Source organism: Grammomys surdaster, unplaced genomic scaffold, assembly GCF_004785775.1.
Source record: "Grammomys surdaster isolate TR1022 unplaced genomic scaffold, NIH_TR_1.0 125947, whole genome shotgun sequence".
NCBI lineage: Eukaryota > Metazoa > Chordata > Mammalia > Rodentia > Muridae > Grammomys > Grammomys surdaster.
The window spans coordinates 1,601,107-1,628,792 of NW_021620769.1; the positions used below are offsets into that span (position 1 = coordinate 1,601,107).

General features: G+C 43.6%; 1 protein-coding gene across 11 annotated transcripts; it reads right to left on the reverse strand.

Annotated features, from left to right (window-relative positions):
- Window positions 1–27,686, reverse strand: Mmaa (metabolism of cobalamin associated A). 11 transcript variants are annotated; one of them, XM_028753425.1, is made up of 8 exons: window positions 27,660–27,674; window positions 14,325–14,393; window positions 12,850–13,327; window positions 9,999–10,121; window positions 5,818–5,988; window positions 2,554–2,639; window positions 802–951; window positions 1–310 (listed from the first exon to the last, which is right to left on the reverse strand). In XM_028753425.1, exons 3-8 carry the CDS (start codon window positions 13,277–13,279, stop codon window positions 23–25), a joined length of 1,248 nt encoding a protein of 415 aa, XP_028609258.1. In that variant the 5' UTR covers window positions 13,280–13,327; window positions 14,325–14,393; window positions 27,660–27,674; the 3' UTR covers window positions 1–22. The 11 variants fall into 11 exon arrangements, with proteins under 11 accessions (XP_028609258.1, XP_028609254.1, XP_028609255.1 ...); XM_028753421.1 differs by having other exon boundaries at window positions 14,253–14,393; XM_028753422.1 differs by lacking the exon at window positions 27,660–27,674 and adding an exon at window positions 27,302–27,499 and having other exon boundaries at window positions 14,253–14,393.

Sequence of the window (27,686 nt, forward strand, 5' to 3'; positions counted from 1 at the left end):
GTGATTGCACAGGATAAATTTATTAGTGTCTGCTTTTAAAAGCTTTCAACAATAAGTCTGCTGCTCTTCCTGGGGAGAGGGCTCCACTGAGAACCTCTCGCTCCATCAGAGGAATCTGTTCTCGGATGCTGGGATGGGTCTTGAAGTGTTCTAAGACATTTTCCTGAATGAGATTCCACATCCAGACTTTGTGCTGTGCCTGTCTCTTGGCGGCCAGCTCCCCACTGGCCAGCATCCGGTGCTGAAACTCTCTCATCGTGTCCCACATCTCAGTAATGCCCTCTCCACTTCGGGCAGAAATGCGAACCACCTATTGAGAAGGCAGAAGCAGAACTGAATGTCACAGGACATCTGCAATTTGCCAGTGAATTCTTAGCATTTATGGAAAGAAGACAAAAGACCATAATAGGCTGCTGCTGCTGCTCCCATAGTTGTGTCACTTTCTGACTGAAAGTTCCGCATCGAAAGCCATTGCTCTGCTCCCCAAATCCTAACATCCTCAAAACATTAGTGCTCCACACTCTTAAGGACAGTCCCTTCGGGATGAACCTCACATCACTTCCAGATGGTTTACATCAGGTGCAGAGCAGGCTCAGCTGTCACCTCACTCTGGTTTTTGACATCCTGTGGTTGAAAGATTCTATTTAAAATCAGTGCTACAAATCTGGCTTTGTCATAGTTTTCAAAGTGTAATCTTTACATTTAAGTGAAGGCTGAGTATATGTCCAGCCTGAGACCTATGTCCCCTCCTGAGGTGCACAGTCCACTCAGTGTAGAACACAGAAAGGAATGCAAGCCAACCTTTGGCCTCCAGACTTCTGAGCGGCTACGGAGCAACTTGAGTGCGCTCACGTACTCTGCTTGGATCCTGCGGGCTGGCACAACCAAGTCTCCATCAGATTTCGTTACAACGACCAAATCTGCCATCTCAATTATACCTCTTTTGATGCCCTAGAGAGAAGAGAAGAAGCACATTTACCAGAAGAACCCCACTTGCTCCTAACTGCCATGAGAACGTGACAACAGCAGACATCATGACTTCAGTCAGATACTGTCATTTCTTCTGTGTCTTCCTGAGTTCATGTGCCAGGATGATAACTGACAAGAATTACCTAAAAGCACCAGCCCTTGGTGGTGAACTATGGAAGTCATCTGTAAAATCCCTTTCAAATTTAGAGACTAACTTGGTGAGATCCATCCAGATGTTGTAGATAGATGATCAAGAGAAAACATGATGGTGGCAGGAGGCAGCTCACAGCATCTCACGGAGACAAGAGCTAGCCACCCAGCTCACCACAGGAAGTGAGAGTGAACGGTACAAGCTAGTCACCTAGCCTGAGCACAAGGAAGTGAAGGGACTTGATCAGTAGCCTCCCAAGAAAGTAAGGGAAGTTGAGAGAGTAAAAGAGGTGACAGAGACATATGACCACTGCTTAGACTGGATGAACAAAGCGTGACTGTCTCCAGAGTGTGTGTGGGGGGGGTGTCTCTCACTGATTGGTTCATGATGTGCCCAAAGAATGACAAGTCTCAGTAAAGAGTACCTCAGGTTCCATCCACTTCCCAATGTAAGTCCCACAAAGACCACTAAACAATACGATGGTCCCCCTCTCTTGGGACAACCCCTCCCACTCTAGAGCCCTTTTTCCTTGATAAAATCAACTTTCACTTGCTCACCCCTCATCCAGTCCTTATTTTTCATCAACATGAGACAATTAACTCCATAGTCATTGGCTTTGAGTCGCTCTGGTGTCTGCGGATCACCTTAGTCCCCTGGGTTACACCCACCAGAGCCAAGAAAGGCTCTATCACTTTAAAAAAAAAAAAAAAAGAACAAAAAACCTTTCCTATAATGATGGATGTGTCTGCCTCTCTCCCACCCACAGAGTCCCCAGCCCTTTGCACAGTGTGTGGGTGTGTCTAAGTCACACACACACACACACACACACACCCCCTTCCTGTGTGTCTCTTCACTGGGCTAGAGTTTATCATAAACCTATGATTGTAGAATTTCCCTGAATTTTGTGAGTTAGTCTCATGAATTATTGCACCTGAGAGGAAGTGGGACCTTCAGCTTTGTAGGCCGGCGGTACCCGGGGCCTGGAAACCCGGGTGGTGTCTGAAGTGAAGTGACACTGCGGAAGACCTGGGCTGGCTAACGATGGAATTGTAGAGAAGAGTGCTGTGCTGTTTTACAGTACGTATGCTCCCCAACAGTGTCCACCGCATGAATAACTTCTGAGTCAAGCATTGTCCACACAGCCGTGATGCTGTGGTCTCTCTGGACCACAGCCCTCCATTTATTCCAGTCACTTCCGTGTTGTACAGGGAAAAGTTTACGCTGCATGAGTAGCTCAGAGTCACATCTTTGATTATTGTTAATTGAGAAAAAACAAAGCACATGTACAGAGAACTGCCTGTGGCCTCGTGTACGTTAGCCAATGGGAATAATGCTGCTCTAACACTGCCTTCAACTTAATTTACAACAATATTACACTGCACATTTGTTCTTTCAGAGATAACTATAGGAGGGCCAGGGCACCAAACTCTTACCTGCAGTTCATCCCCTCCTGCTGGCGGCAGCAATAAAACAAACATATCGACCATGTCAGCAACAGCAAACTCTGATTGCCCCACGCCTGGAAGTTTAAATTACAACCTTATTTAAGATGTTGGTTTTACTTTTCTTTTCAAATTTACTGGCTCGTTTACATTCTATTTCACTTCATTCCTCATCTTCATGGCCATACATTAACCCCTTAAAGCCCTGTTGCTAGAACTCAGCACCCAAGACTTGATAAAGAATGAAAGCTCATTTGCTCAGGGATCTGCAGAGTGACAAACACAAGTGCATCTCCACAGACAGCATCATACGGGAGGACAGGGCAAGCATGCTGAGGCAGGTGTCATGTCACAAATGCCACTACAGGGGCCTCATGGGTATCACGATACCCAATCCTAATTACTCCCCACAGGCCCTACCTCCAAATGCTATTAGCGTAGATTTGGATTACATTACCAACACACCCTTCCGCTTCTCACCAGGCCAGACTTCCATTCTCTCCTACTCGTAAAGCTTTCTCTTGGCGTTTCCTCCATTAGGAAGTGGCTTGAACATGGACTCTAGTCTTAAAACGGCATCTGCCACTACGTTCATTTCTTTATGCCTTTTCACCTTTATTTCACTCATCAAACCCCCAGTTCTGTCCTCTTTAAACATTCTTGGAGAGACCTCTTAATTGCAGACAAGTACCACTGAAGGGTCTCATAAAAGCTATCCCCCAGGGAGCCAGAGAGAAAGCTCAGTGGTTAAGAGCACTTGCTGCTTTTGCAGAGCCCGCTCTGTTCTAACACCACCTAGTTAGTGGCTCACAACTCTAGTTCCAGGGGATTCAACATCCTCTTCTGGTCTCTGTGGATGACAGGAATACACAGACATACATGCAGGCAAAATTTACACACACACACACACACACACACACACACACACACACAGAGAGAGAGAGAGAGAGAGAGAGAGAGAGAGAGAGAGATCTCCTAAGTGTCTTCAGTCAGTTTCTTTCATGTACTGTCACCATGTCACCCACATCACAGAGGAAACAAAGGGAGCACTTTCCTCTGTGGACAAACAGATGCCAACCCAGCCTTTGCCAGGCCACCTACTTGCAGTTTCCTGTGAGCAGCTGTGCTCTTCGGGGGTCCCTTCCATCCATTTTCCTGAAGCCTCTCTCAGCCTCCACAGCATTTCTCACTTTCTCTACATGGTTGACTTTCTGGAAAACCTCACTTGATGCCCAGTGTCTATGTTTTGATCCACATCCCCAGCTCACACGCTCACCTGGAAGCTTCCTATTTGTTGCAGATACTTCTGGTGCTTATTTCTATCCATTCCCTTTCATCGCCCTAGAGCGTCAGTGTACCAAGTCAAGCTGATACTTCAAGGTGTCCTGTCAGGCAGCTGAGCGGAGAGTGATAGGAAAGGTAGGCAGAAGAAGCTCGCAGGCGAGTCCGCTGAGGAAGGCAACGTCAGTTGGGTGTGCCTCTTCTGTGTCCCACTTTATGCTTCCTATTCCCTCTCCTTCCTTCTGTCTGAGACCCAGTGGGACAGTAAAAGTTTCATCAGCCACCTTCCAATCCTGAGCAACCTTGAGGTAGACTACAAGTGGAGGATGGAGAGACAGGCCAGTGGTGTCCCAGGGACTGAAGGTATAGAACTGTTTTTGTTCTCAAGCACCTGACCTCAGGCTACGACACTTACAAGACAGCAATCCCTCTTATCTGAGTCACTGTTATCTTGAGACTCTAGGACACACAGCACTACACAACTCTGAGATAACACAACTGGCTTCTATACTGCCCTCTCCTCTGACTTTCCTCCATTCAATCTTAAAGGGTGCACTTCCTAAGGCTGTTAGGCCTGTCTTCAGGTCCACTGTGGAAAGCCCAGGCCTTAAGTGTGACTGTAGATGGAGACGGGGCTCTACAGAGTGACATGAGGTCCTGAGGATGGGGTGCTAACCCAATGGGACTGATGCCCCTGTAGTGAGAGAAGACACCAGGGTGTGTAAGCCTGAGAGTACCCATGTGAGGGAGGGCACAGCAAGAAGGCAGCCATCTGCAAACAAGGGAGGAGAGCACAGAAAGCAACCCTGCTGGTGCTGGACCATCAGCTTCCAGAGCTGTGAGGAGGCACATGGACATGCTCTAAGCTGTACGTCTATGACAATAATCCTAGTGAACCAATATGGCCACTTTCCATTTTTATCCCCTACTTTTGTTCACTTACTGTAAACCAAATCTGTAACTTAGTGCAGAACTAAGAGCCATGCTGATAACTGTCAGGTCTGTATTTATGTCCAGTCTCCTAGAATGACGTCACTTGGACACCTAAGAAGCATGGCATAGTAACGTGTTGTTATTTTGCCTTCTCCCTGCTGTCTTCCAGTGCTCTCCACACCTCTGTGTGCTACCTTCATCATCCCTCATCTAAGTCCTGCTGGCTTACTGTGGAGCTTCTGAAGTGACCTCCTCCTCTCTGCTCCTGTGCTTACTTGATGTAGCGCTCACCAGCTCCTTTCTTCGGTGGACACCACAGTCTCCTGCCTTCCACCTCCACTCTGACTCTCCTAATCATCCTTCATCTGCGGCAGGGTTCCCTCCACATGCATGTGTGGCTTCCCTTGTTCTCGTTTCCCACTCCTCTCAGAGAAAATGAACTCCTCGGCAGGGCACATAAGGAAAACCTGCCCCTGGCCACTGTTCCAAGCTCCTCTTTGCCCGCCATGCTGGAAGTGGCCTGAACAAGCTGCACTTCTCTGAGCGAGTCATGTTTTCCCACTCTGTGCCTGTGCAAATCTGCTTTATCCCCTACCATTAAATCCCACCCTCCCTCCTCCAGGAAGTCTTCACTGATTCCCCCAAACACTGGTTTGGGTTCTGTCATATACATTCATCACAAAGTAAACCAAAAGGTCATCTATCTCTCCACAAGAGTGTGAAGTGCTAGGGTTTTCATCTGATGTTCTCACTGCACATAACTATGTGCTCTGGAGGAAACTGCCAGCACCATGATTCCAGATGTGCTGTGGTGCTGACTTACTTCCCAAGGTCATTCTAGTGCTTACTCTCCTCTGGCACATGGAACATGTCAGCTTAGATAGCAGCTGTGGAGACACAGGCTCACTTTCACCTTTCATATGGCAGGCTCTTGTGGGTGGGAGCATAGCCCATGTACTCACATTCTCTGTGGGGCAACATCTTTAAATAGTAGTCATTATGAAAGTACACTATTCTTATGAAATAGAGTATTACACTTACCAACAGTTTCAATAAGAATGATGTCATAGCCCCCTCCTTCACACAACACAATGGCTTCATTTGTGGTCCTTGTCACGCCTCCTAGAGTCCCACTGGTAGGAGATGGCCTGATGTATGCATTCATATCTCTTGACAGCTCAATCATCCGGGTTTTATCACCTAAGAGGGACCCTAAAACACACAGTTACATTTTACAATCATGGAAGAGCTGTATGGGCTAAATACCAATCAGCAAACTACAAGAGGACATAATTTCTTCCCAAGCCAGAGGTGTGTGCCACAATAGTGAGTTCTCCTCTAGCTCAGTCTATCCTCACACTGAAGTAACCACTGGATCATTACAAGCTCCTGGAAACCAACAAGGCCTCCTTGAACTGACTGGAGGTTCAAATCTAAGGCCCCGATGCCCCAGGCAACAACCCAACCATACCTTCCTTGACCAATGTCGGCCTTCCAGTCCCAAGCCAACCCTCTGGCCCAGCACTGTCTCTTCATGGCTATCTCTACATTGGTGGGCCTGCTTCTTTGCTGGTGTCCTACCAGGACATCTTGTATGTCCTCTTGTCAACAATTCACAAGAGGTCAAATCAGGGTCCTGGCTACTTCATTTTGGGGTGTTATTTTACCTTCCTGAACCTGTCCTCTCCTACATAAATGGAATAATAAGTCAGTGCTGAGGTTCAAATGACAATAGGCAAGAATGGAACATGAGCTTCAAAACCTGGAAACCTAACAGACCATATCTATCTTACACACACTGAAGTCTTTTCCTTCAGAGTCTTTCTGGAACTTTCTCATGCCTTTTGCTGTAAATCTGTATGGTACACAGCAACTGCTCTGCATCTGCCGGCACCCTGAAGAACGTAGAAAATGCTGCTACCCTCTCTTTTCCCTTTTCACCAAGAACAGCCTCCCCTCCCCAGTGTCATCTTAGTACAGAGGCATTTTATCAGCCCTATGCCAGACTGTTGTTTCTCAGCCCCTCACCTGGAGTTAGTCTACACTGAGTGGAACGTACAGTGAGATGATGGGGACTTCACCTACAACACATCTTGGGTTCACAGTGTTTGTTTAATTTCCTTCACAGATGGTTCCAACCAGGGTCCCTTCCCTCTCCCACCCCACAGGAACCTGCTGTATCTAGAGACGTCTTCACTTGTCGCAAGTGGGACAGGATGCTACTGCACCACCTGGGGAAAATGGTGGGATTCAGCTAAGTAAACCTCAGTTCATAGGACAGCCACCACATAGCATGAATCGCTGCCACCAACAAAGACTTGCCATCAGTGTTCCCGGATGTCACCAGTGCCAAGGTTGAGAAAATATGCTCTAGCTCTAGCTTGCACTCCCTGCCTAGGACCTCACTCTACACTGAATGCTAAACACAGTGGCTACTGTAGACTCTCAATTGATACCCAGGGGAGGGACTAATTATATTTTTTGAATTAATTGTAGTATTTGAGCAAACAGCAATACTTGAAATTCTGAAAGAACTAAGCCCTCAAACCATTCTTACCTTTCCCCTACTTTCTTTTTTTGTAACTAAAATTATATTTGCTTTTATTATTTTTAATTGTGTGTGTGTGTGTGTGTGTGTGTGTGTGTGTAACTACAGGTGAGTATGTGTGCATAAGTGCAGGTTCCTTTGGAGGTTGGAGGTACTGGCCTCCTAACGTCCTGGAACTAGTGTTATAGGTGGTTGTAAGCTACCCAGTGTAGGTGCTGGGAACTGAACTAGGTCCTCTGCAAGAACAGTCAGTGCTCTTAACCACTAAGCTATCTCTCCATCCTACTAATTTCCTTTTGCCATATAGTTACATAAGGAATGGGGATAGTCTTACCTGAACATTTATACTCACCTAAAGGCTTTTCTCCACCATGAGATAGTGAAGATTGAGTTCCTTAAAGGTATGCCCTTTCCCTTTATTATTCCACGTTAGAGCCTTCTAGCAGGTACTGATTCTAGGGCACACGCCTACCATATACCTCAACTTCCTTATTTATTTCACATAAACCCTTTCCTAAAGTATTTTTCTGCAGAAACCATTCTGTGGAAGTGCACAGTCTGCCATATCTATCTACGTATTACTCTATGGATGCCAGCACGCTTAACATAGCGTTAGCAACTTACTCTCCCATAGAACTGTTCTTGCCAGTGAACCCAAAATGTTAGCTGTAGTTCCCGGGGTATCTCAATGCTATGCCACAGGAAGGCGTATGACTCTAAAGCACAAGGACAGATGAATAAATGAATAGATAAATTAATGTTTACATAGACTGGGAATTCACATTCATAACACTCTATTTAGCTGCATCTATTTTTCTCTTAAATTACAGAACCTTTTTCAAGCCCTACGAATAGGACCCTTCACTTCAGTTTGAAAATATTAAGAACCACAACTTAGTCAGTAACGTGCTTGTCTTGCAAGCACAAGGAAATGAGTTTGACCCCAGCACTCATATAAGAAAAGCAGGCCTGGTGGCACATGCTTATAATCCTAGCACTGGGAAGGCAAAGACATGCACTCCTGGAGCTCACTACCAGCCAACAGAGCCTACTTGGTGGGTCCCAAGAGAGTGAGAGAGTCTGACTCAAAAGCAAGATGGGCAGCATCCAAGGAATGACACTGAGGCTGACCTCTGACCTTCACATGTCTCCCTTACATACATGCATGCACACACATACACGTAGAAAAGAAAGGTTAGAAGCCACCTAGCTATGTGCTACGCAACTTTAATCACAGGATATAACATCAAGTCTGTTATTAATTACTATTTCAAGCTACTGTTATATTTTTTCTATGGAAAATACTCTAGACCATGAAGGTGGGGAGGAAATGGCTTTATCACTTGTACAAAAATTACAATCATTTATGAAAACCCTTCATTAATTTTCATTTAGCAAAGTTCCTTTGTTTGTTTGTTTGTCTTGGTTTTTCAAGACAGGGCTTCTCTGTGTAGTCTGGCTACGCTGGAACTTGCTCTATAGACCAGAAATCTGCTTGCTTCTACCTGCTGAGTGCTGGGACTAAACACATGTGCCAGGCTCATTTAGCAAAGTTCTTAAACAGTAAATAACCTAGACAACAAATTGACAAGGATATAACCTTGGAACTTGAGTTAATTTCATTTACAGGTAAACTTTCCATTACAGTGAACCAAACCCTTTGACTGCTCTGAGCCATATTCCTCAGTAAAGGATAATTAGGAACTTTTATCTATGTCTCTCCTGACCTAAGGTCTTAAAGTATGATTACTTTCTGAAGAACAGCACAGCATACAAACCAAACACTTTCACTAAATACCAAGCATTTAACCCCAGAGCATACACTATAGTGTGACTGCTTATGTTACCCGTTTCCCTCATAAGACATAGAGTGGACAAGGACAAGGCCATTGTGTCATATTCACCCTAGAGGCACCTCTTGTGCTGGTGCCTCACCTACAGAAGGCACTCCAATACCAGTTCAGTGAATAGCTATAATCCAAGCAGCTTAACTCAAGGAGAGAAAAAGGGGGAAATGGTTCCTGGGTAGTTACAGGAAAGGCTTTGTATGCTTTCTTTAAATGGTCCTTGGGGAGCTAAGTTTACATTCATTTTATCTCTGATGAGCTGCAAATGAAGTGTTGAGTGAATGCATGACCTCACAGCAGCAGTAAGTGCTGAGCACTGTGCAGTGCTCTGTGTGTTCGCTCTGCTGAGTGCTGCAGGGAACAGCAGTAAGTTCCAGGGTCCTTGGTACAGGCAGAGCTTTGTTTCACTGGACATATAACAGACAGATGACAAGCTATAAACACTTGTACTTTTCCCTCAAGATTAATTGAAGAGATGCTACAACACCATGAAGATAAGAGCAGAGAAGCAGAGACCACTGGAGAAACAAAGTCAGCAAATAGGGCCTGGTCTTAGGCATGATCACCAAAAGGCCAACATGTGCCCTTTGATCAGCCTCATCTACTGGCCCCTCTCACTCTGCCTGAGTATCCACAGAGTTACTCACAAGCTGACTGGCTCTGTGAAGTGTAACACTTCCTAACCAAGTCTCAGTTTCTACGACACTCCGCAGAACAGAAATAGCACCTTTCATGAGACCAAACTCAGCTGGCAGTTAGAGGCCACCCAACTACCGATTCCCACTATCCTGTATCAGAGCCCTCAGGAGCTGTCCAGCCACACTCACCACCACTGGTACAAGAAGACGGGTCCACAGCTAGCACAGACAATTTGTGTCCTTGCTCAGTCAACATCTTCCCAAAACATTCTATGAAGGTTGATTTTCCTGCACCAGGGGGCCCGGACAATCCTGTAATTGAAAGAGGTCTGTGTTACAGCTCAGAAGAAACGGCATCCTGGCATTTGGGAGCTAAGGAATAACATAAAGTCACACCACACAACAAACACCACACAAGAAATTTATTAGGAGGGAAAAACACAGGCGAGTGGTTGCCTCTGTCTGGGCAAGTAACAAAAAACTGAGCAGGATACAGGCTTTATATAGGGTTTCTTTGGGGTTGGGGCTTTCCAGGGTAGACTGGAATTGACGGTTATATGGTCTGATCTTGGGGCAAGCTCAGAGATTTGGTGGGTGGCCTGATCTTGTGCTATGTTTTCCCCCTGGTACAGACGGCCTGGACATCACCCTGCTTTGAAGGTCTGGGAACGGCTGTTTGGAAGTCTCTGGGGTGGGGCCTACATGCTGTGCCTTGAGTGACTTACAGGTCTCTCATCTAGCCTATGAAAGCCATAACTGACATTTTAACATGTCTTAAAGCATAAGTAAAAAGTCTTATCTGTATCTAATTTCCGAGTAGCAGTGAGATAGAGAGAAAAAAATTGCAAGTTCTTTATGAATTGAAAATTCATAAAGTTCCCTTTCACCAATCAGTGATGTGGGTTGCCCTTTTCCTGTAATGCAGCTCTTTGGGAATACATCATTGCTTGGGTTGTGGGGTGTGGAATTCCTACATCTGCTGTTCTCTTAGCATGGTGGGTAATGATTGCACCCATCCCTCTTCTGTTCTGCCCACTGGAAAAACAATCCATTACTCTAGAAACTGCCAGTGATTGAGAAAGTAATTTTCCATACAAATATATTTCTTCTTACTCATAACTTTAAGAAAATATCTAATAAAAGAAAATCTGAAAACAAAAACCAAAATCACTTGTGTTCAAAATGGCAGAGACGCACCTATTAGAGTCAGTCAATCATGGCAGGTAAGGGGCAAGCCCGGGGCTGTCAGTGCGTCTCGTCCTTGTAAGATCCTCACAAATCCAAGACTTGTGGTCTGTCCTGTGCTGTTTCCCTCCCCTGGTGCCTCAGCACTCTCTACAGGACAGCAGCTACTGCAACAGTATGGGTCTTTGCAGGTTGTTTTAAGAATTAGATGAGATTATGTTTAGTACAATGTGTCATGTACACTGCAGGCCAGAAAGAGCTGTTCCCACTGAATAAAGACTATTACGCGCAGGCGTTTACCAGTCTTCAGTGTGTGCAGTGTATGGCAGGCTTAGGCCCTCACTACTCATGGAGGTCTCCATGTCAAGAACCTCTATAGATGCTGCATAAATCCATGTTACTTTTATTCATGATGATGATAACGTAACTAAAGACTTGGGTTAATCTGGCCTAAGATCAGGGTAGATTATCCAGAAAGCTCGAGAAGGCTGTGTGTGAGCTGCTAAGCAAACACACTCCTGGGGCCCTTGTCTCTTCCAGGGCTCTCTAAAGCTAAGTATAAGTAGACTTTGTTGTGCTAGGTTTTCTCCTTGGGTGTTTGCCCTACAACACATAAAAACTACCAAGACCTAGTGTAGTACTCTCAAAATCACAGCCCCTCCTTTTGGGTAGAGGAAGGACTGTGAAACACATGTATGGACGATTGGCTGGAGACCTACTTGTGAAAACCATCTTTAAAGCATTCCTATCCATTCCTAGGAGGTTTGAGTCTCTGTGTTACCACTACACTGTGATACAAAGTCTAGTACAACACCAAAGCTTGTATGCATCTACTCACTATGCACAAGGTCAAATCCCAACATCTCAACTGCTCTTTAGCAGAAGAGCTGGTTCAAAGCACCTGTCTCACTGTTGTGGGACACTCTTTCCACCCACACTACCCTGCTATACACCTGCTGCTCAATAGTGCTTGAGCATTATAGAGATGGAACTGGAGACTCGAGGGTGTAGAGGAGAAGCCTGTCCTGAGTGGCCAGTTCTGTTGTCTGGGGCCATGGGGAGGTCCCAGCCCAAGCTGCCATGTCTGGGTCCATGGCTATGTAGTGGCAGGGGTCAGTGTCAATGTCCATGGCACATATTACCACGAGAGAACATGAGGATGTCCCTGGTTGGGTCAGCAGCCGGGGCATCACATGGATTTCCAGGGACTGTGCAGAATTGGCCCTGCCCCTCATTGACGGGGTGCTCTGGAGAGCTGGCCCCATTTCTCACCTGAGGCAGCACTAAGCAGAGAGGGCCCTGCACCTTACCCAGGCAGCACAGTGGAGCTGGCCCTGGTGCGGGGGGAATGTGAGTAAGATGGCTTCATGGGAATGAGTATTGGGAGAGCTGACCCAGCATTCAAGAGGCTGGGGCAGGAGGATGGACAGTTAAAGTTGGCCTGTGTGAGATAGCAAGACTAAAGAAAACAAAAGAAGGAGAAAGGAAGACTTGTATACAGAAAGACCAATAAAACAGCAAAGACAGAGACTTCCGGTGTGACTAGGGTAACTAATCATGGATGGGGTGCAAAAACAGAAAACTGCCAAAAATGAGCACCCTGATTAACACTCATCCAGTATATTTGGGTTCTGGAATCCATGGCAAGGTTCTTACTCTTCCTGAGTACACAGGCTTGCTTCAAATGGTCATGGTAATTTTAGCATATATGAAGATTAATACCTATAAAAACAGCATTCATATTTCATCCAAATATCAAGCAAAGAAATTTCAATTTGATCTCATACCTCTTGGATGTATTTTAAAAGAAGAATTTAGAAAACCATTTCCTGAACAACAGAAAAAGAAAACCGACCTACTCGAAATGTGAGGGGCTTCCCTTGGTTCCGCTGCTCCTGCTCCCGCTGGTGGGCTAAGACTCTCTGGAGAAGCACCTGAGCCAGCTCCTTCTTCCTGCTGTGAGTTGATTCCACGAGAGTTATGGCCTCCGCTAGGCAAGCTCTCTGCCCTTGAACTAAACCCGTATAAAGTCTGTCCACAAATCTTCGTTCTTTATCAGAAAGTCCTTCTGTGTGGTCCTTCAAGGTTGCCTGAACACATAATGTTCTCCTGAAGCCGTCAGACAGTAGCACCCTCTTAGTACAATGGTGTCTAAAAGAGTTTGGCAGAGCACCTGGGGATCCGGGTGCATGGTGACGTGAGTGACTGAGCCTTGGGGAAGGCACTCTCGAGAGGTAGGTCAGTAAATGCCGGTAAGGAGAAAGTAGCAGCATGGGAATAGTCATTTTGTCTGTAACTGGATACTTTCTGTCTTAGTGTGATTTATGAATGGCCTAGAAGGAAGGAAAAGTGTATTTTTGAGTTCAACAGACAAAACACTGAAGTAGTAAAACTAAGAGACCACAGCATTCCCGCATACTTTTTTCTTGCATTCTAAAACATGAATAATCAGGGTTCTTGATAATATACATGATGACTAATTTTGGTTGTCAGCTTGACTCCATCTGGAAATAACTAAAACCTAGGCTACTGAGCACCCCCTGTGAGAGATTTTCTTAAACAGTTTATTTGAAGCAGGAAGGCCCACCCTAAATCCGGGCCACACTTTCTGGTTGCAGCCCACATAGACATGGAAAAGAAAACTTTGCTTTTTGCCTGCTTGCCCTCACTCTCACTGGCAAGTTCATCTACCCTGCTGCTGAGCTATACTGACCAATATTAGAGCCAAGTTCTTCAGAGTTTAAAATGTAGACAGAAGACCTCTTCAGGAATCCTCCAAGACTCCAACTGGAAGACTGAGCAAACCACAACTAGCATTCCTCCATGGTCTTGGCTTCATTTCAGGCTTTCGGTCCTGCCCTGACTTCCCTTGATGATGACCTGTAAGCCTAATAAAACTTTTCCTCCCAAGCTGCACGTGGTCATGGTGCTTTATTTCAGCAACAGAAACCTAACTAAGACACTAAAATTTAGTAGAGGACGCCCTTGGCCACAGTTAGTACTAAGAATAACTCAAAACATGAAACTACTTTATTGTAAAATAGAATTTACATTAAAATTGCCCTGTAAACAAAACCAACACAAGGCCTTTTTAAAAAGTATTTGCCATATATACCTAACAACCAGAGTTCCATTCCTGAGACCCACAACAGAAAGAACTGACTTTCAATGGTTATCCTACCTGTGGCAAGCTCATGGGTGTGTGTGTATACACATATAATAAGTTAAATAGCAAATATAAAAAATAATATACAAAACCTTATTAGAGTAGATATTTTCTGCCCATGTTTTTCTTGCATTCATCTTAAGGATTTCTTCAGGTCAACATACCCGATTCTGAGGCGTGCACAAAAGACTCTTTCAGAAGATTCCCTCTGCCGCTGGCCTCTTATTCATTCTCTGCATAAGAAGTGTGATTAGGAGTGTGGCACTTGAGGCGCAAGTGTAGGTACATGCATGTACTCAGAGAAGCACCCTGAATAATCTGACATAAGCACACAATCAACAACAATAAGCCTTGATGTGAAGTAAATGGCGTAGGCCGGGGAGTGACCAGACCAGTGTATCTCAGAGATGGTCAGAAGCACCTGGTCTCTTCCCAGCCCCACAACAGCCTCTGTGGGTAAGCACACTCAGGTCTGAACTACCACAGAACTAGGTAGAGAGCCTTTTCAGATTTCCTCAACACAACGTCCCAGTGTATTAAATATGTTAAGTCAGAATGGGACAAAAGGTACCAGCATAGCCATTCCCCTTTGGTGTCATGACTCTGGGCAAGTTACTTAAGCATTCTGTGCTGCAAATCTTCTTGGGAGTAAAGAGAACACAGAGAGTGGGGTGGATGTGAGGATTAGAGGACTAGATTCCTGTAGGAGGCCTAGAGTAGCTAGCATCAGATTTGCAGTTTATCAACTTGTAAGACACTGTGATGCTAGGTCACACACCCAACTTCCAGGGGTAAGCGGGCATGTACAGATGTGCAGAAGCTGCCCAGGTAAGTCTTGGTTTCCTTATTCTTTGTGGCACATTAAGTTACTTTATTGCTCTAAGATACTTTCTCTAAATGATACTTGTAAGCCAATGAATACGAAATTTATCTCAGTTAATAATAAACATTCTATTAGAAGTAAAGAAGTTTGTTAAAGGTTTTCATTTGTAGAATTAGAGCTGCTCTGATTTTCCAATCTTTTTTTCCATTCTGAGGAAGGTTGTGATGCCTATTCTTGGTTGTCTACTTGACTACATCTGGAGTTAACTAAAATCCAAATGACTGGGCACACCTGTGAATGACTTCTTCTTAAATAATTTGGAGTGGGAAGACCTACCTGTAATCTGAGCCACACCTTCTGCTGGCAGCCTCTAAAGAACACAGAAGGAAGCTCTTTGCCTCCGTGGTCTTGCTCTGCTAGCAAACCATTCCTTTACTAGTGTTTGAGCCCACTTCCACAGGATTCCAGTGTAGACTGAAGACCAGCTAAGACATCCAACCTCACGGATTGAACAACTACTGGATTGTTAGACTACCTAAACTACAGCCTGTAAGCCATCTTAATAAATTATATATATGTGATATATATATATATATATATATATATAGAGAGAGAGAGAGAGAGAGACAGACAGAGACAGAGAAAGTCATTCTATTCATTTCTTAAGTTCTATTACTCAAAAGAACTCTGACTAATACAAAGGTATTATAACTTCTGTTTATATAAAATTAACCTTATTCTAAAAGGACAATTATTTTTGAGATAATAACATCATTTCTCCCTTCCCTTTACTCATTTCAAACTGTTCCTTATACCCCTCCTTGCTCTCTTTTAAGTCCATGGCATCTTTCCATTAATTGTTATATGCATATATGTATATACATATACATTCCTAAATACAATCTACTCAGTCTATTTACGTTTTTGTATGTATGTTGTGAGGGCTGACCATTTGGTATTGGATAACCGATTGGTGTGCTCTTCCCTGGGGAAGGCTATTTCTCCCACACTCAGCATCCCTTAGTTGTCTGCAGTTCTTTCCATAGAATCGAGGCCTTGTGGGCTTTGCCATCCAATTCAGGATGTCTATTATTGTCATTGTTCAGCTCATGTTTAGGCAGTTTTGTTGGTGAGACTATGTGTGTAACTTCTGAGTCTTCTAGAAGGAGACACAGTCTCACAGAAAATACTGTGATAAAAGGACAATTTTAAAAAGTGTGTAAAAAGTATTAAACATCCATCACTACCTGTACATACTTAAAACAACAAAAAGGTAGGAGCCAGAACAATGACTCAGTGGTTAAGAGCACACAAGCTCATATAGGGGACCCAAGTTTCATTCTTAGCACCCACACCAGGCAGCTAACTACTATTCTACTTCCAGCTACAGGGAATCTGATACCCTCTCCTGGCCTCAGTAGGCAACTGCACTCACATGCACATATGCATACAATATGGAATTAAAAATATATATATATTTTAGGGGTTAGAGAGGTGGCTCAGCAGTTAAGAGCACTGGCTGTTCTTTCAGACGACCTGGATCTCGCCCACATGGCAGATCACAAGTGTCTGAACTCCTGTTCCAGGGGTTCAGACACCCTCTTTGGACAGAGCCCTGAATACAAGTACACAGGCATACATGCCAGCAAACCTATACTAATATTTGTTTGTTTGTTTGTTTGTTTGTTTTTGAGACAGGGTTTCTCTGTGCAGCCCTGGCTATCCTAAAACTCACTCTGTAGACCAGGCTGGCCTCAAACTCAGAGATCCTTCTGCCTCTGCCTTTCAAAAGTACTGGGATTAAAGGTGTGCACCACCACACCAGACTTATAAAATGTTTTTTTTTTTTAAATCTTTTGAAAGAAAATAAGGGGACTCTGTCTTCAAAGGCTTCTTTCAGCATACCCTTATGTACAACTCTTACCAACACTACTACCAGTACAACTAGATGGAGAGTTCACAGGCAAGAACTGTGTTTTTATTCAGCCTTTCTTTCCTGAGGACATGTAGTCCCCAGGTCACCGGAATAACAGTGAGACATGAACGGTGAAAGAAATGGTGTTAGGTGCTCCTGTTGCTCCAGCCTAAATCTGACCTGGTCCCTATGGTTCCTGTGTGGAATTACTTGGTCCCCAACTGCTGACAGTTTTAGGAAGCTGTAGAACCTTTAAGACATGAGACGTGGCTGACACAGTGGTTTGTTATGGGATTGGTTCTCTTTGCTTCTGGCCCCAAGCTCTGACCTTCCGTATGCCTAGGTGATATGAGGAGCCCAGCGTCTGTTCCAGCCTCCATGTTGTCCTCTCCATAGGGTGCTGAAATCACCCTGGACAACGAACCAAAGCAAGGCTCTCCTCCCCATCACCTGTTGTAGGCATTTTGGTCAGTGATGAGAGCAGTAACAGACACACAGTCATCAGCTTTAATTTTCTACTTAGTTCCTCACAGCAGTTCTAACAAATTACTCTAATGTTGGAAGTAACTGCTAAATTCCTACAGAGAGACTGCTTTTCCAAGTAGGGTCGCATTTCCAGGTTTAGGTGTTAGGACATGGACATATCCTGGGGAGATTCCTACTCAACCTACTGTAGCTTCCTAAGATTATTTCATCTTCTTCAGTGACATATCCTTAGTGCTTCACAAGCTCATGGAATAAGGCTCACCATGTCCAAACAAAGTGAAGCAGCAAACAGCCCAAAGCACAAAGTGCTAAGGGTAAAGTCAACATCACAGGAGCTAACTCTCACTGAGGAATTCAAGTCACTGGGGAGTCAATGACAGGACTAAGTCTGAAAGAAAAAAAACGCTAAAGAAGGATGGGGCAGGTTTTCCAAGCTGAGGCCTTAAATGTGTAAATTCAGTGTAGGTGCTTGGTCTAGTCCTTGCCATATTAGAGAAGATTGGGAAAGTCAGTGAAGGCAGAAGACTTGGCTATACAGAACTAGTGATGAGAGATGAGGTTTGAACAAGGACAAAACTACCCTTCGACTGTTGTCATGGGCAAATGACAGAGACTCTTACAGAGGTAACACAGTCAATCTTCGTAGTAATAGTAGCAACAGTAGTAATAGTAGCAGTAGCAGTAGCAGTAGCAGTAGTAATAGTAGCAGTAGCAGTAGTAATAGTAACAGTAGTAGTAGCAGTAGTAATAGTAACAGTAGTAGTAGCAGTAGTAATAGTAACAGTAGTAGTAGCAGTAGTAATAGTAATAGTAACAGTAGTAGTAGCAGTAGTAATAGTAATAGTAGCAGTAGTAATAGCAGTAGTAATAGTAACAGTAGCAGTAGCAGTAGTAGCAGTAGTAATAGTAGTAGTAGTAGCAGTAGTAATAGTAATAGTAGCAGTAGTAATAGCAGTAGTAATAGTAACAGTAGCAGTAGCAGTAGTAGCAGTAGTAATAGTAGCAGTAGCAGTAGTAATAGTAGCAGTAGCAGTAGTAACAGTAGCAGTAGTATTAGCAGCAGCAGCATACAGTAGCATATGCATGTAGAAGCACCGTGAGAATAGAAGAGTGAGGAGACTCTAGCAACAGAGGCCGGAGTAAGAAATCTGAGACAGGGTCCCTAGCAAGGAAACAAAAGTGGAGAACACAGACTTGGGTGTGGCATTAAGGCACAGAAAACAGAAGGCAGATTAAAGAGCTTCCTGCCCGTTAGACTCCACAAAGCTGACACATCAGGTATGCTGTAGTTACTTAAAAACAATCAACCATAGAGAAAAGATACAGCTGATCTGAACTTACTTCTCCACTTTTCTGGACTTTAGAGTTTATAAACCATCTTCAAACACTTTCTATTATTCTCCAGTTCCATGAAGACAGTAGGATGACAGTTGTTAGTCTCATTTAACCAAAAGAGAAATCAAGAATTAAGTGTGTGTAGTCACAGAGGCAGGACTAAGATCCAAGACTTTAGGCTTTCTGACATTATTTCTTAATGAAGTATGTTACTACAAAAGAGCTGTCTGTGGTTAAAAGAGAAGTAGATATCTGTAACTGCCTATCTTTCTAAGTGTGTAAGAAGAATAGTAAGGTGAAATGAAGACGCCACAGATGTGCTCATTATCAAATGTACTCCTACCATCCAAAGAAAAGATACACACGGTCTAAAAGCAAAGTACAACTATTTAAAATATGTCCTCTTGTATTAAAAGGTCTTACCATGACTACTTCTGGTTACCAAACGAGCCCAAAGTAATGCACTGAGGGGAGGGGGCTCCAAACCAAGTAGATTATGAAGCATCCATCAGATAACTGTTTGAGCATCTACTATGTGCCATGCACTAGTTTAGCTCTGAGAATACAGCACCACCAAAAAGTTTATGTTCTTAGGAGAAAATCAGTGTACTGTCTGTGAGTCAGTCACTGTGTCTGGATCTGAATGAGCCACCGAGAAAGTACAGGAGAGACAGTCAAAGATAGGATGAACACTGACTTTACAGACAGATAAGTGTACTAAATGAGGTGGGAAGCCAGGACAAAGAACTTATCATGCTTATTTATTTATTCATCCTATGTATATGAGTGCTTTGTTTTCATGCACACCAGAAGAGGGAATCAGATTCCATGACAGATGGTTGTGAGCCACTGTGTGGGTGCTGGAAATTGAACTCAGGACCTCTGGAAAAACCAGTGTTCTTAACGGCCGAGCCATCTCTCCAGCCCACTACCATTTGTTTTTTGTTGTTGTCTTGTTTTGTTTAGGATCTCTGGCTACTTTATGTAAAATTCCAAAGTAGGAAGCAGTAAGTAAGATGTAGAATGAGATGAGAAGACAGTACAGGAATTCCTGTAACTGTTGAGGAGATGATGGCTTGGACCAAGGACAGGTGATGCTCAAACTCCATGTGAATTCTGAAGGAGCTGTTTTCATACAAGACATTCGATACAAGATGTTAAGGCTCAGAGTAAGGTCTACCCTGAGCCACAGAAAGCTGAAGACTAGAGGTGAGGTTTGGGGTATGACCAGAAGATAGACAGACAGACAGGCAGGCAGGCAGGCAGGCAGACAGATAGGCAGGCAGGCAGGAGACATGTTTGTGTGCATGGGTATGGCCAAGCATGTATATGTCATGTGTGTGGAGGCTGGGGGTTGTCAGATGTTGTCTTTGATTGTGCTCCAACTTGTAGACTGAGGTAGTCTCTAATTTGAACTTTGTTCACCAATTTGGCTAGTCCAGTTAGCTATTTCACTTGGGGATCTCTCTATAGGCCTTAGTGTGCTGAGAATACAGCCTGTCACCATGCCTGAGAGTTGTTTACATGGCAGCTGAGGACCTGAACTGCCCGAACACTTGGATGACAAATGCTTTATCTACTAACCCATCTCCCAACCCCAGATTTAATTTTTACGAAGGCCCATTGAATATCCAACTGAGCTGGCAGTTGCATTTCAGTCTTAGGTTTGGTGCTGAATTTGGAGCTGAGGCATAATTTGGATATCACCAATGTTTAGATGTTGTTTAAATCCATAAGATACAAGCTTGTTTTAAAACTGATTACAGATAGAAGTTGAGAGCATTTTTTTTTTCAAAATAAAACTTCACATACATTAGGGTTATCATGGAGCTTCTAAGCTGGTTTTGGAAGACCATATTGTTAAAAAGCAGCCTAATGTTACTGTGTATAATAATGGCATCTCTGACAGCGCTCACATGTCTGACTTCAACTCTCACAACATATTATATTACTTTACAAAGGGAAACTGAAATATGCTAACAGAATTCAGGGTGCTCATGAATAAAAAGATTAGTCTACTTAATCTGACCTGACTCATAGTATCACCAGGCCCTTTAAAATGAGGAGAAAGTCAGAAAAAAGAACAGCTGAATGCCAGGAGGCTCAGTCTACTCTTGTTGTCTCTGAGGTTGGAGTAAACAGACTAAGAGACAACCTGAGAAGGCTGACTGACTGCAGAGGCTAAGAAAAACAGAATCAGGATTCACTGAGAACAGGGATTCACTGAGAACAGGGTGGAATAAAGACACCAACATCTTAATTTTAGCTACTTCAACCTGTGTCAGGCATGACCAACTAAATAGTAAAGTAACAAATGTGTTAGGCCAGCCAGATAGTTCAGCAGGTACAGGTGCTTAGCAGGCAAGCCTTGTTGCCTGCCTTTGATTCCCAGAACCCAAGTAAAAGTGGATGGAGACAGCCATCTCCACTAAGTTGCTGTCTGACCTCCACATTCCTGACTTGCCATGTGCGCCCTCCCCCACAAATCAAATAATTAAATAAAGAAAATAAATGTGTTGTCTTAATGCACTAAGTATACACTAACACCACCAATGGAAAACTAATACAATTGCTATAGCAACCACTAAATCTTTTTTAAAGATTAGAATTTAGATTTTTTTAATGAGAAATGTCTAATAACCACTCATGATTTAATTATCTTTGCCATAACCTATGACCCTTCATTCCTCATTTAGATCTCTTCCTAACCCAGGAATCAACTTGATGCGTCTTTTACTATTTATTACAACCTTCAGTGTTATATTCAATATATGTGCATGTCAACTTCCAAATTAGACATAATATCAGCATATCTTTAAAAAAGAAAAGAATCACACACAAGGTGAGAAGGGTGGCTAGTGGTTTTGCTATGATTTTTATCAAACTCGTACAGAGATTGGATGTGTACCCACACCCTGACTGACAAACAGCGCCCCTCTGAGGCACATTCCTTCAGACCCTCCCAGGCAGCCATGCTCATCAGCCTTGTTTGTCAACCATGCTTGTCAGCGCTCCTCAACTTTCTGTTCACATTGGCAACACAGTATTTATTGCTTTGTCTTGAAATCTATTAACTAGGTCACTCCTGTGAGCTGACAATGCTCCCACAGAAAGGACAGTATGTAGTCTTTACCTCCTCAGGCTCCAGAGCAGGGCCTGGAACATGGCCAACTTTCAAAACTGTTCTTTAAATCAGTGGAACTCAACCTATGGGGGAGAGCTCGACTGAGAAAACCTGTGTGAGCAAAGAACTCTTACAGAACACACTCTGCTCTTCCAAGCACCCACTGTCAATCAAGACATCTTTGACATCTAACCAAACCTCCAGAGAAGAAATATATAAATATGGAAGGAACCAAACCCACAACAAGAACTTTACCAGATGGAAGTATGTCTATTCACAATACAAGCAAAATCTCTAAACAAAATGGATAAAAACTGTCTAATAAAGACAATATAGCTTCCTTTAACATAGAAAAGAAGCAGTTCCCTAAAATAATTTTAAGATAGTATTTTTATTCACTGAGAACGTCATTCATGCAGTGTCCCACAACAATTACTATCAGTCTTTCTCAGAAAGCCTGTGCTAACTATCTGACCAGCTTAAGGTTTGTTCTGGAGGCAGCTCGTTCATGCCTATACAGATCTTAAAATCCTTTAAGTGAGACACAAGAACTAAGAAAACAACGGTATCATTTTTACCTGCCCCCAATAAATGAGCAAAATTACCCACCTTCTACTGACCCCTTCCAGACTGTTTGAGGGTGGACCCCCCTCAGCCCACACCCGCACATCCCACCTCTTGGGCCTATATGAACGGCAGACACTAACAGCTCTGCTTCACGTCATGTGCACTATCTATGGGTCTATGTACTTTCCTAACTAATCCATGCAGTAATACTACACAAAGGAGCCCTGTTGTAGGTGGACTGCCCAAGGCCTCACAACTAGTGATGGGATTCATAAACACACATCTGTAAGCTAAGACCTCAAGAGAAAATTAAACAGCCTTCACACTTGAAAGGATCATAGTTACATCTGGATGTTCATAGTTTATTTTTTACTTTTGTCAAATTTAGAAAGTCAGCATGATGTCCCAATAATCAGTTAGGTACAGAACAAATTAAATTTTAAACATTTTAAAATGTTCTTCATTTCACAGAAAAGTCATACCCAATAAATCCATATAACCCCATTGTTTAAACTGATTTTAAAGGGATACTACATTTCTTAAAAGTGAATATAACTTAGCCTAATGAACAACTTTTTATCTTTAATATACATGTCACTGGCAGAACAGAAAAGTTTGTAATTTTATTGACATTCTAGCATATTCTGTCCATTATACTGGCGAAATGATCTAAGTAGCAAGAAGGGCTTCTCGCTTGCTCATGTAACTAAGCACCTTTGCCTGAAGGACAGACACCAAAGAATGTAGCCATTAATCATATCAAACTTTTCAGTTAATTGTCATGATTTTTGACAGTAATGTAGCAGGAATTTCCCTGTGCAATCTTCTTAAATATTAGTGTAGCAAGAGGCCTGTGATTGGACAGGGAAAAGGAAGGCAGAGATAAGAATTGCAGAGAAAGAGAAGGAGAGGGGAGAGAGAGGAGAAGCCAAGATGGAGATGGAAGGACAGGATGATTCAGAATCAGCGTGGCTTTAAATAGCCACAGGTAGTTATGAATATTTTATAAGGTTAAAATAATTCAGATAACTTGTCTAATCTAGTTGGGCAGCTTGTACCATTATCAATCAGCCTTGAAATTATTGTGTGCGCATCTTGTGACTTAAGAATTGTTGACAGACAAATCTGACAGGTTAATTATAAGCTTCTAGAGTTTTGTTTCTACCAGGTAAATGTGTGTTGCAGCAGCTGACCATGGGGTGGACAGTAGTTATGTGAGGCTGGTGTGACAGTGAAGGGAACATGGGAGCTCCAGCCCCTCCGGAGAGTTGGCCGGCTACCCAGTGGGACCAAGCCGGGACAGAGAGTGGCCGGCAGTAGCATAGGACAATGTCAAAGGAAATTAGCCAGGGATGGTTTGGGGAGGGACACGACACACACACACACACACACACACACACACACAGCCTGCTAGCTAGAGACAGAAGCGGCTGGACCATGCCAAGGCATCGAGGCAGCAGAGTTGGCCACAGTAGCTCGAGAAGTCTGCAGGTCGCAACACAGTAAGACTTCATCTTACAATCTATAAGCTAAGCACTATTAAAACATAGAATTCTGTGGCATTTACAACATTCAGTTGCCTACTACAAAGAACTGTCATACCTAATAAATCAGGATTCTAGGGTTTTAATATACAATGAAAAATACTAAGTAGACATAAATACTGAAATAGGCTAAGTCATCATTTCTTACTATGGCTTAGATCTTAAAAGTCCATGTGTGCTAAGCCCTTGGTGCTATTAGGGGAAATTAGAGCCTTAAGGAACTGGGACTTTGCAGAAGCTGTACCATGGGGGTATTTTAAAAGGAATATTGGAATTCCAGCCCCTTCTTTCCTTCATTCCTGGCTCCATGAAGCAGATAGCTCCTCTGCCGCACACTTCCACCATATTCACTGTGTCACCACAGGGCAAACTGCGACAGTTGGTCATGAATTAAAGTCTCCAAAACTGAACCAAAACAAACCTTTGCTTTGTTACAGGAACAAAACTTAATCATACTTCCCCTGAGAGAATTAAACAAATAATAACATTTTAAGTTCACATCTACTTTCCTCAAAAATTACTTATTCTTTCTTCTCCATCCTCTACATCTCTCTAACACAGTGGGTTTCAAGCTCTGCATGTCATAAGACATATATTTACAATACACATGCATGCATGGAACACAAATGTCACTCGATAACATATCCCTTTTGCAGATACTACGTTCTAGCACTGTCTCTTCTGCAGTGAGTCATCTGTGAAGGTTGGAAGACCACAGTCTACCACAGGCACCTCTCACATTCTCTACCCATCCTCTACTCTGTCAGGCATCTCATATTCATATACTCCCCTTCAAACACTCAAGGCTCCCCTTGCCTTACCTGAAAAAAATAAAAAATTGTATAATTCTATGAATGTGCCACTAATTCAATAAATACTTATGCAGAAGCTGCTATATGCAGGGCCCTGTGCTAGACCTTGGAATATACTGACATAAAGGTCAGACAGGACTCCTGGTAGCGTGAGGTTTACAATCCAGGCAGTCATTACATATATACTCCTCTGTGAATTGCCACCCCCTCCTCAGCCTTTCCTGTCCTGCTGTCAGCATTCTGATGTGTACACAGATCCCAGAGCCAGCTACACTCTTTTCTAGAGTGGCTGACACCACATTCTATGTGGGATGTCCTCCTTCTAATCATCTCACAAAATCCTCTTCAGCTTTCAAGGACCAGCCCACGTGTGTCCTCTACAGAGTCACTAGTTGCTTTCTTGGTATTTTGATTACTCCTCCTGCCTCTCAGACAGCCCTCATCACAATGTACAGTGGTAACTTTTAAGACAGCAGTATTCTGCAGACCATGGCTTCTCTGTATCCATAACTCACCATTTACAGAATCAAAGAATATATGCAATAATTTTATATTATTACATAACTCCATTACACTGATTACTAATTGATATTTTTGAAAAACAGAATACTTGTAAATATGTATTTTCCCTTTAAAAGTCTGATACATGCCCATTTTTCTGCTTGAGGAGATTGCTCAGCAGCAGGGTCTGACTCAGGGTATTTGTCTGGGAACTGATCAAGTGAATATTCTTAATTTCAGTGATTACCAGGACAAGAAAAGGCATTTCAAACTCACTACAGTAGATCAGTGTCTATGATGTAGCACAATATACACAGGCCACACGACTCCCCCATGTATAACTGATTTTGATTTGGGGGCTAAGCTGTCAGACGCCACTAACCTGCTTACTATCTCCACTGCTGCTAGAAGCTTCACCTCTCCCTTTCAAATGATTTTCAAGCCGGGCCCTGATAAGTGAGGGTAACTCAGAACACACTCACTGCCTGGGGAGAGCTTCTCTGAGGTTCCTGTCCACCTTACCTTTCACTATTTCCAGAAAGAGTCAAATGTCCAAATTTCTACTTGAGGTCAATTTGTGCAGGGGGCCTCTCACCATTAAATGTTGTTATTCACTGCTCTGTTCTGACCCTGGTCCAAAACTGCAGTGCTAGTGAGACTAGCACGAGTAACTGAGCTCTCTTACAGTCTCAGGTTCTTCCTGAGCAAATGTAAACAGGCCCACGGACAAGGGGAACAGCAAATGTGAATAACGGCTCTGCACACAGGCAGGACCTGGCACCAAGCGCATACTTTATCACAACACTGAGAAACACTGCTCTTCTCTCCGCCCCTTCTCCAGTGCCCTTGAACTGCACAGCAAGATCCACCTTGAAACATGAATCTAGGCTTTTTCTGTTTAAATTCCTCCACACCCTAGGACAGCAATTCCCCGAACCACACCAGGAGTACCTGATGAGAAGGAAAACCTCAGGCCCTGTCCCAGGCATTCTGATTCAGAGACTGTGGGAGTGGGGCCCAACTGCATGTGTTCTTAAGCCTTCTGTGTGACACTGATGCCCTAGGAACAAAGTCCATAGTCTGTTTCTGCTGCACAATTTTCTCATACTCTCCTTTTAGACTTTCTCCTAGGAGACTTTACCTTCCAAACCTGCTACTTACTTTCCCAATTTCCCAACTTCCATATTCGACCCACAGGAAGCATCTTTCCTCTTCTACAATGTTTCTCTTCTGTTTAAATTCCACTCTTCTCTTAAATTCTCTCCTGATGATCTGGGCTTTGGGGAATCTTGTCTTCTCTAAATCAAATTATTCTGAATACTAACTTAGGTGATAATCTGTACAGATCACTAACAAGTTGTACCTGGCCCACAGAGAGTGCATGTTAACTGACTACCAATCACATTAAAACCAACGGGAGGCTCACATAAAAATACAGATACTTTTTCTGTTCCGTATTGCAGAAAAATCAGATCTCTGTAAAATATCTGTGGCAATGAAGATTTTTAAAGCCATGTTCAACACCTTTCTTACATACAGGAAGATTAAGTGTTTGCTTTTCCCACATGACAGCAATCAGGGGCAAATTTCAACCAATTGCTTGCTCCATCCATTCCAAATATATTCTGATGACAACCTCAAATTCTGTAAGTACCATTTACGTTCCTTATGATTATATAACTTTCCATGTTTATAGTCTCTCCTAATTGGAAACAAAGCCTTAAAAGAATCATCCTATTAAAAATACTATTTCCCTGAATATATTTACTTTGTTAAACAATATTCTAGACATTGTAGATGACCCCCAAACGTTTTGTTTCTCCTGGAAATTGGTTTTCTACCAGCTTAGCCACTATTTATAGTCTCTTTGTTCTCCAAAATACATGCATGGGGACTCTTAAGAAAGACAGCAGTAAGAAACGCTTTTCTTAACATATCTGAAGTTGGAATGTCTTCTGTAGAACGCTACAGGCACTGTCCAGACGGTATTTGGCAACCCAGACACTGTTTCGTGACTCCTAGTCAGAACCCTACTTTATATCCTGTTTTGAATCCCAAGCAAATGTATTCCTTCCGCAGGCGGAGCTCGTTAACATGGGAACAGCTTCCTGGTCCCGTCTCCTTCCCTGCCGCCCGAGTCGAGCTCCCAAAGCAGCCCAGGAGAACCTGACAGCGGTGTCTGCGACGCCTTTCTTATGTAAGGAAAAAGCGCGCAGTCCCTTCCAGTCCTTCCTGCAGGCCCCACATCCACCCCGCCCCCAATTCAGACACATCCTCCTCGGCTGCCCCCCGCGAGCCTCCAGGGGGCGCCCCCGACCGCGGGGCTGACCCCGGGCGGAGGACGCACCGGCCCCGACTCCTGGCCTCCGCGCGCACCGGGCCCCACACTCACCCTCGCGAGGCCGCGCAGCAAAGCACC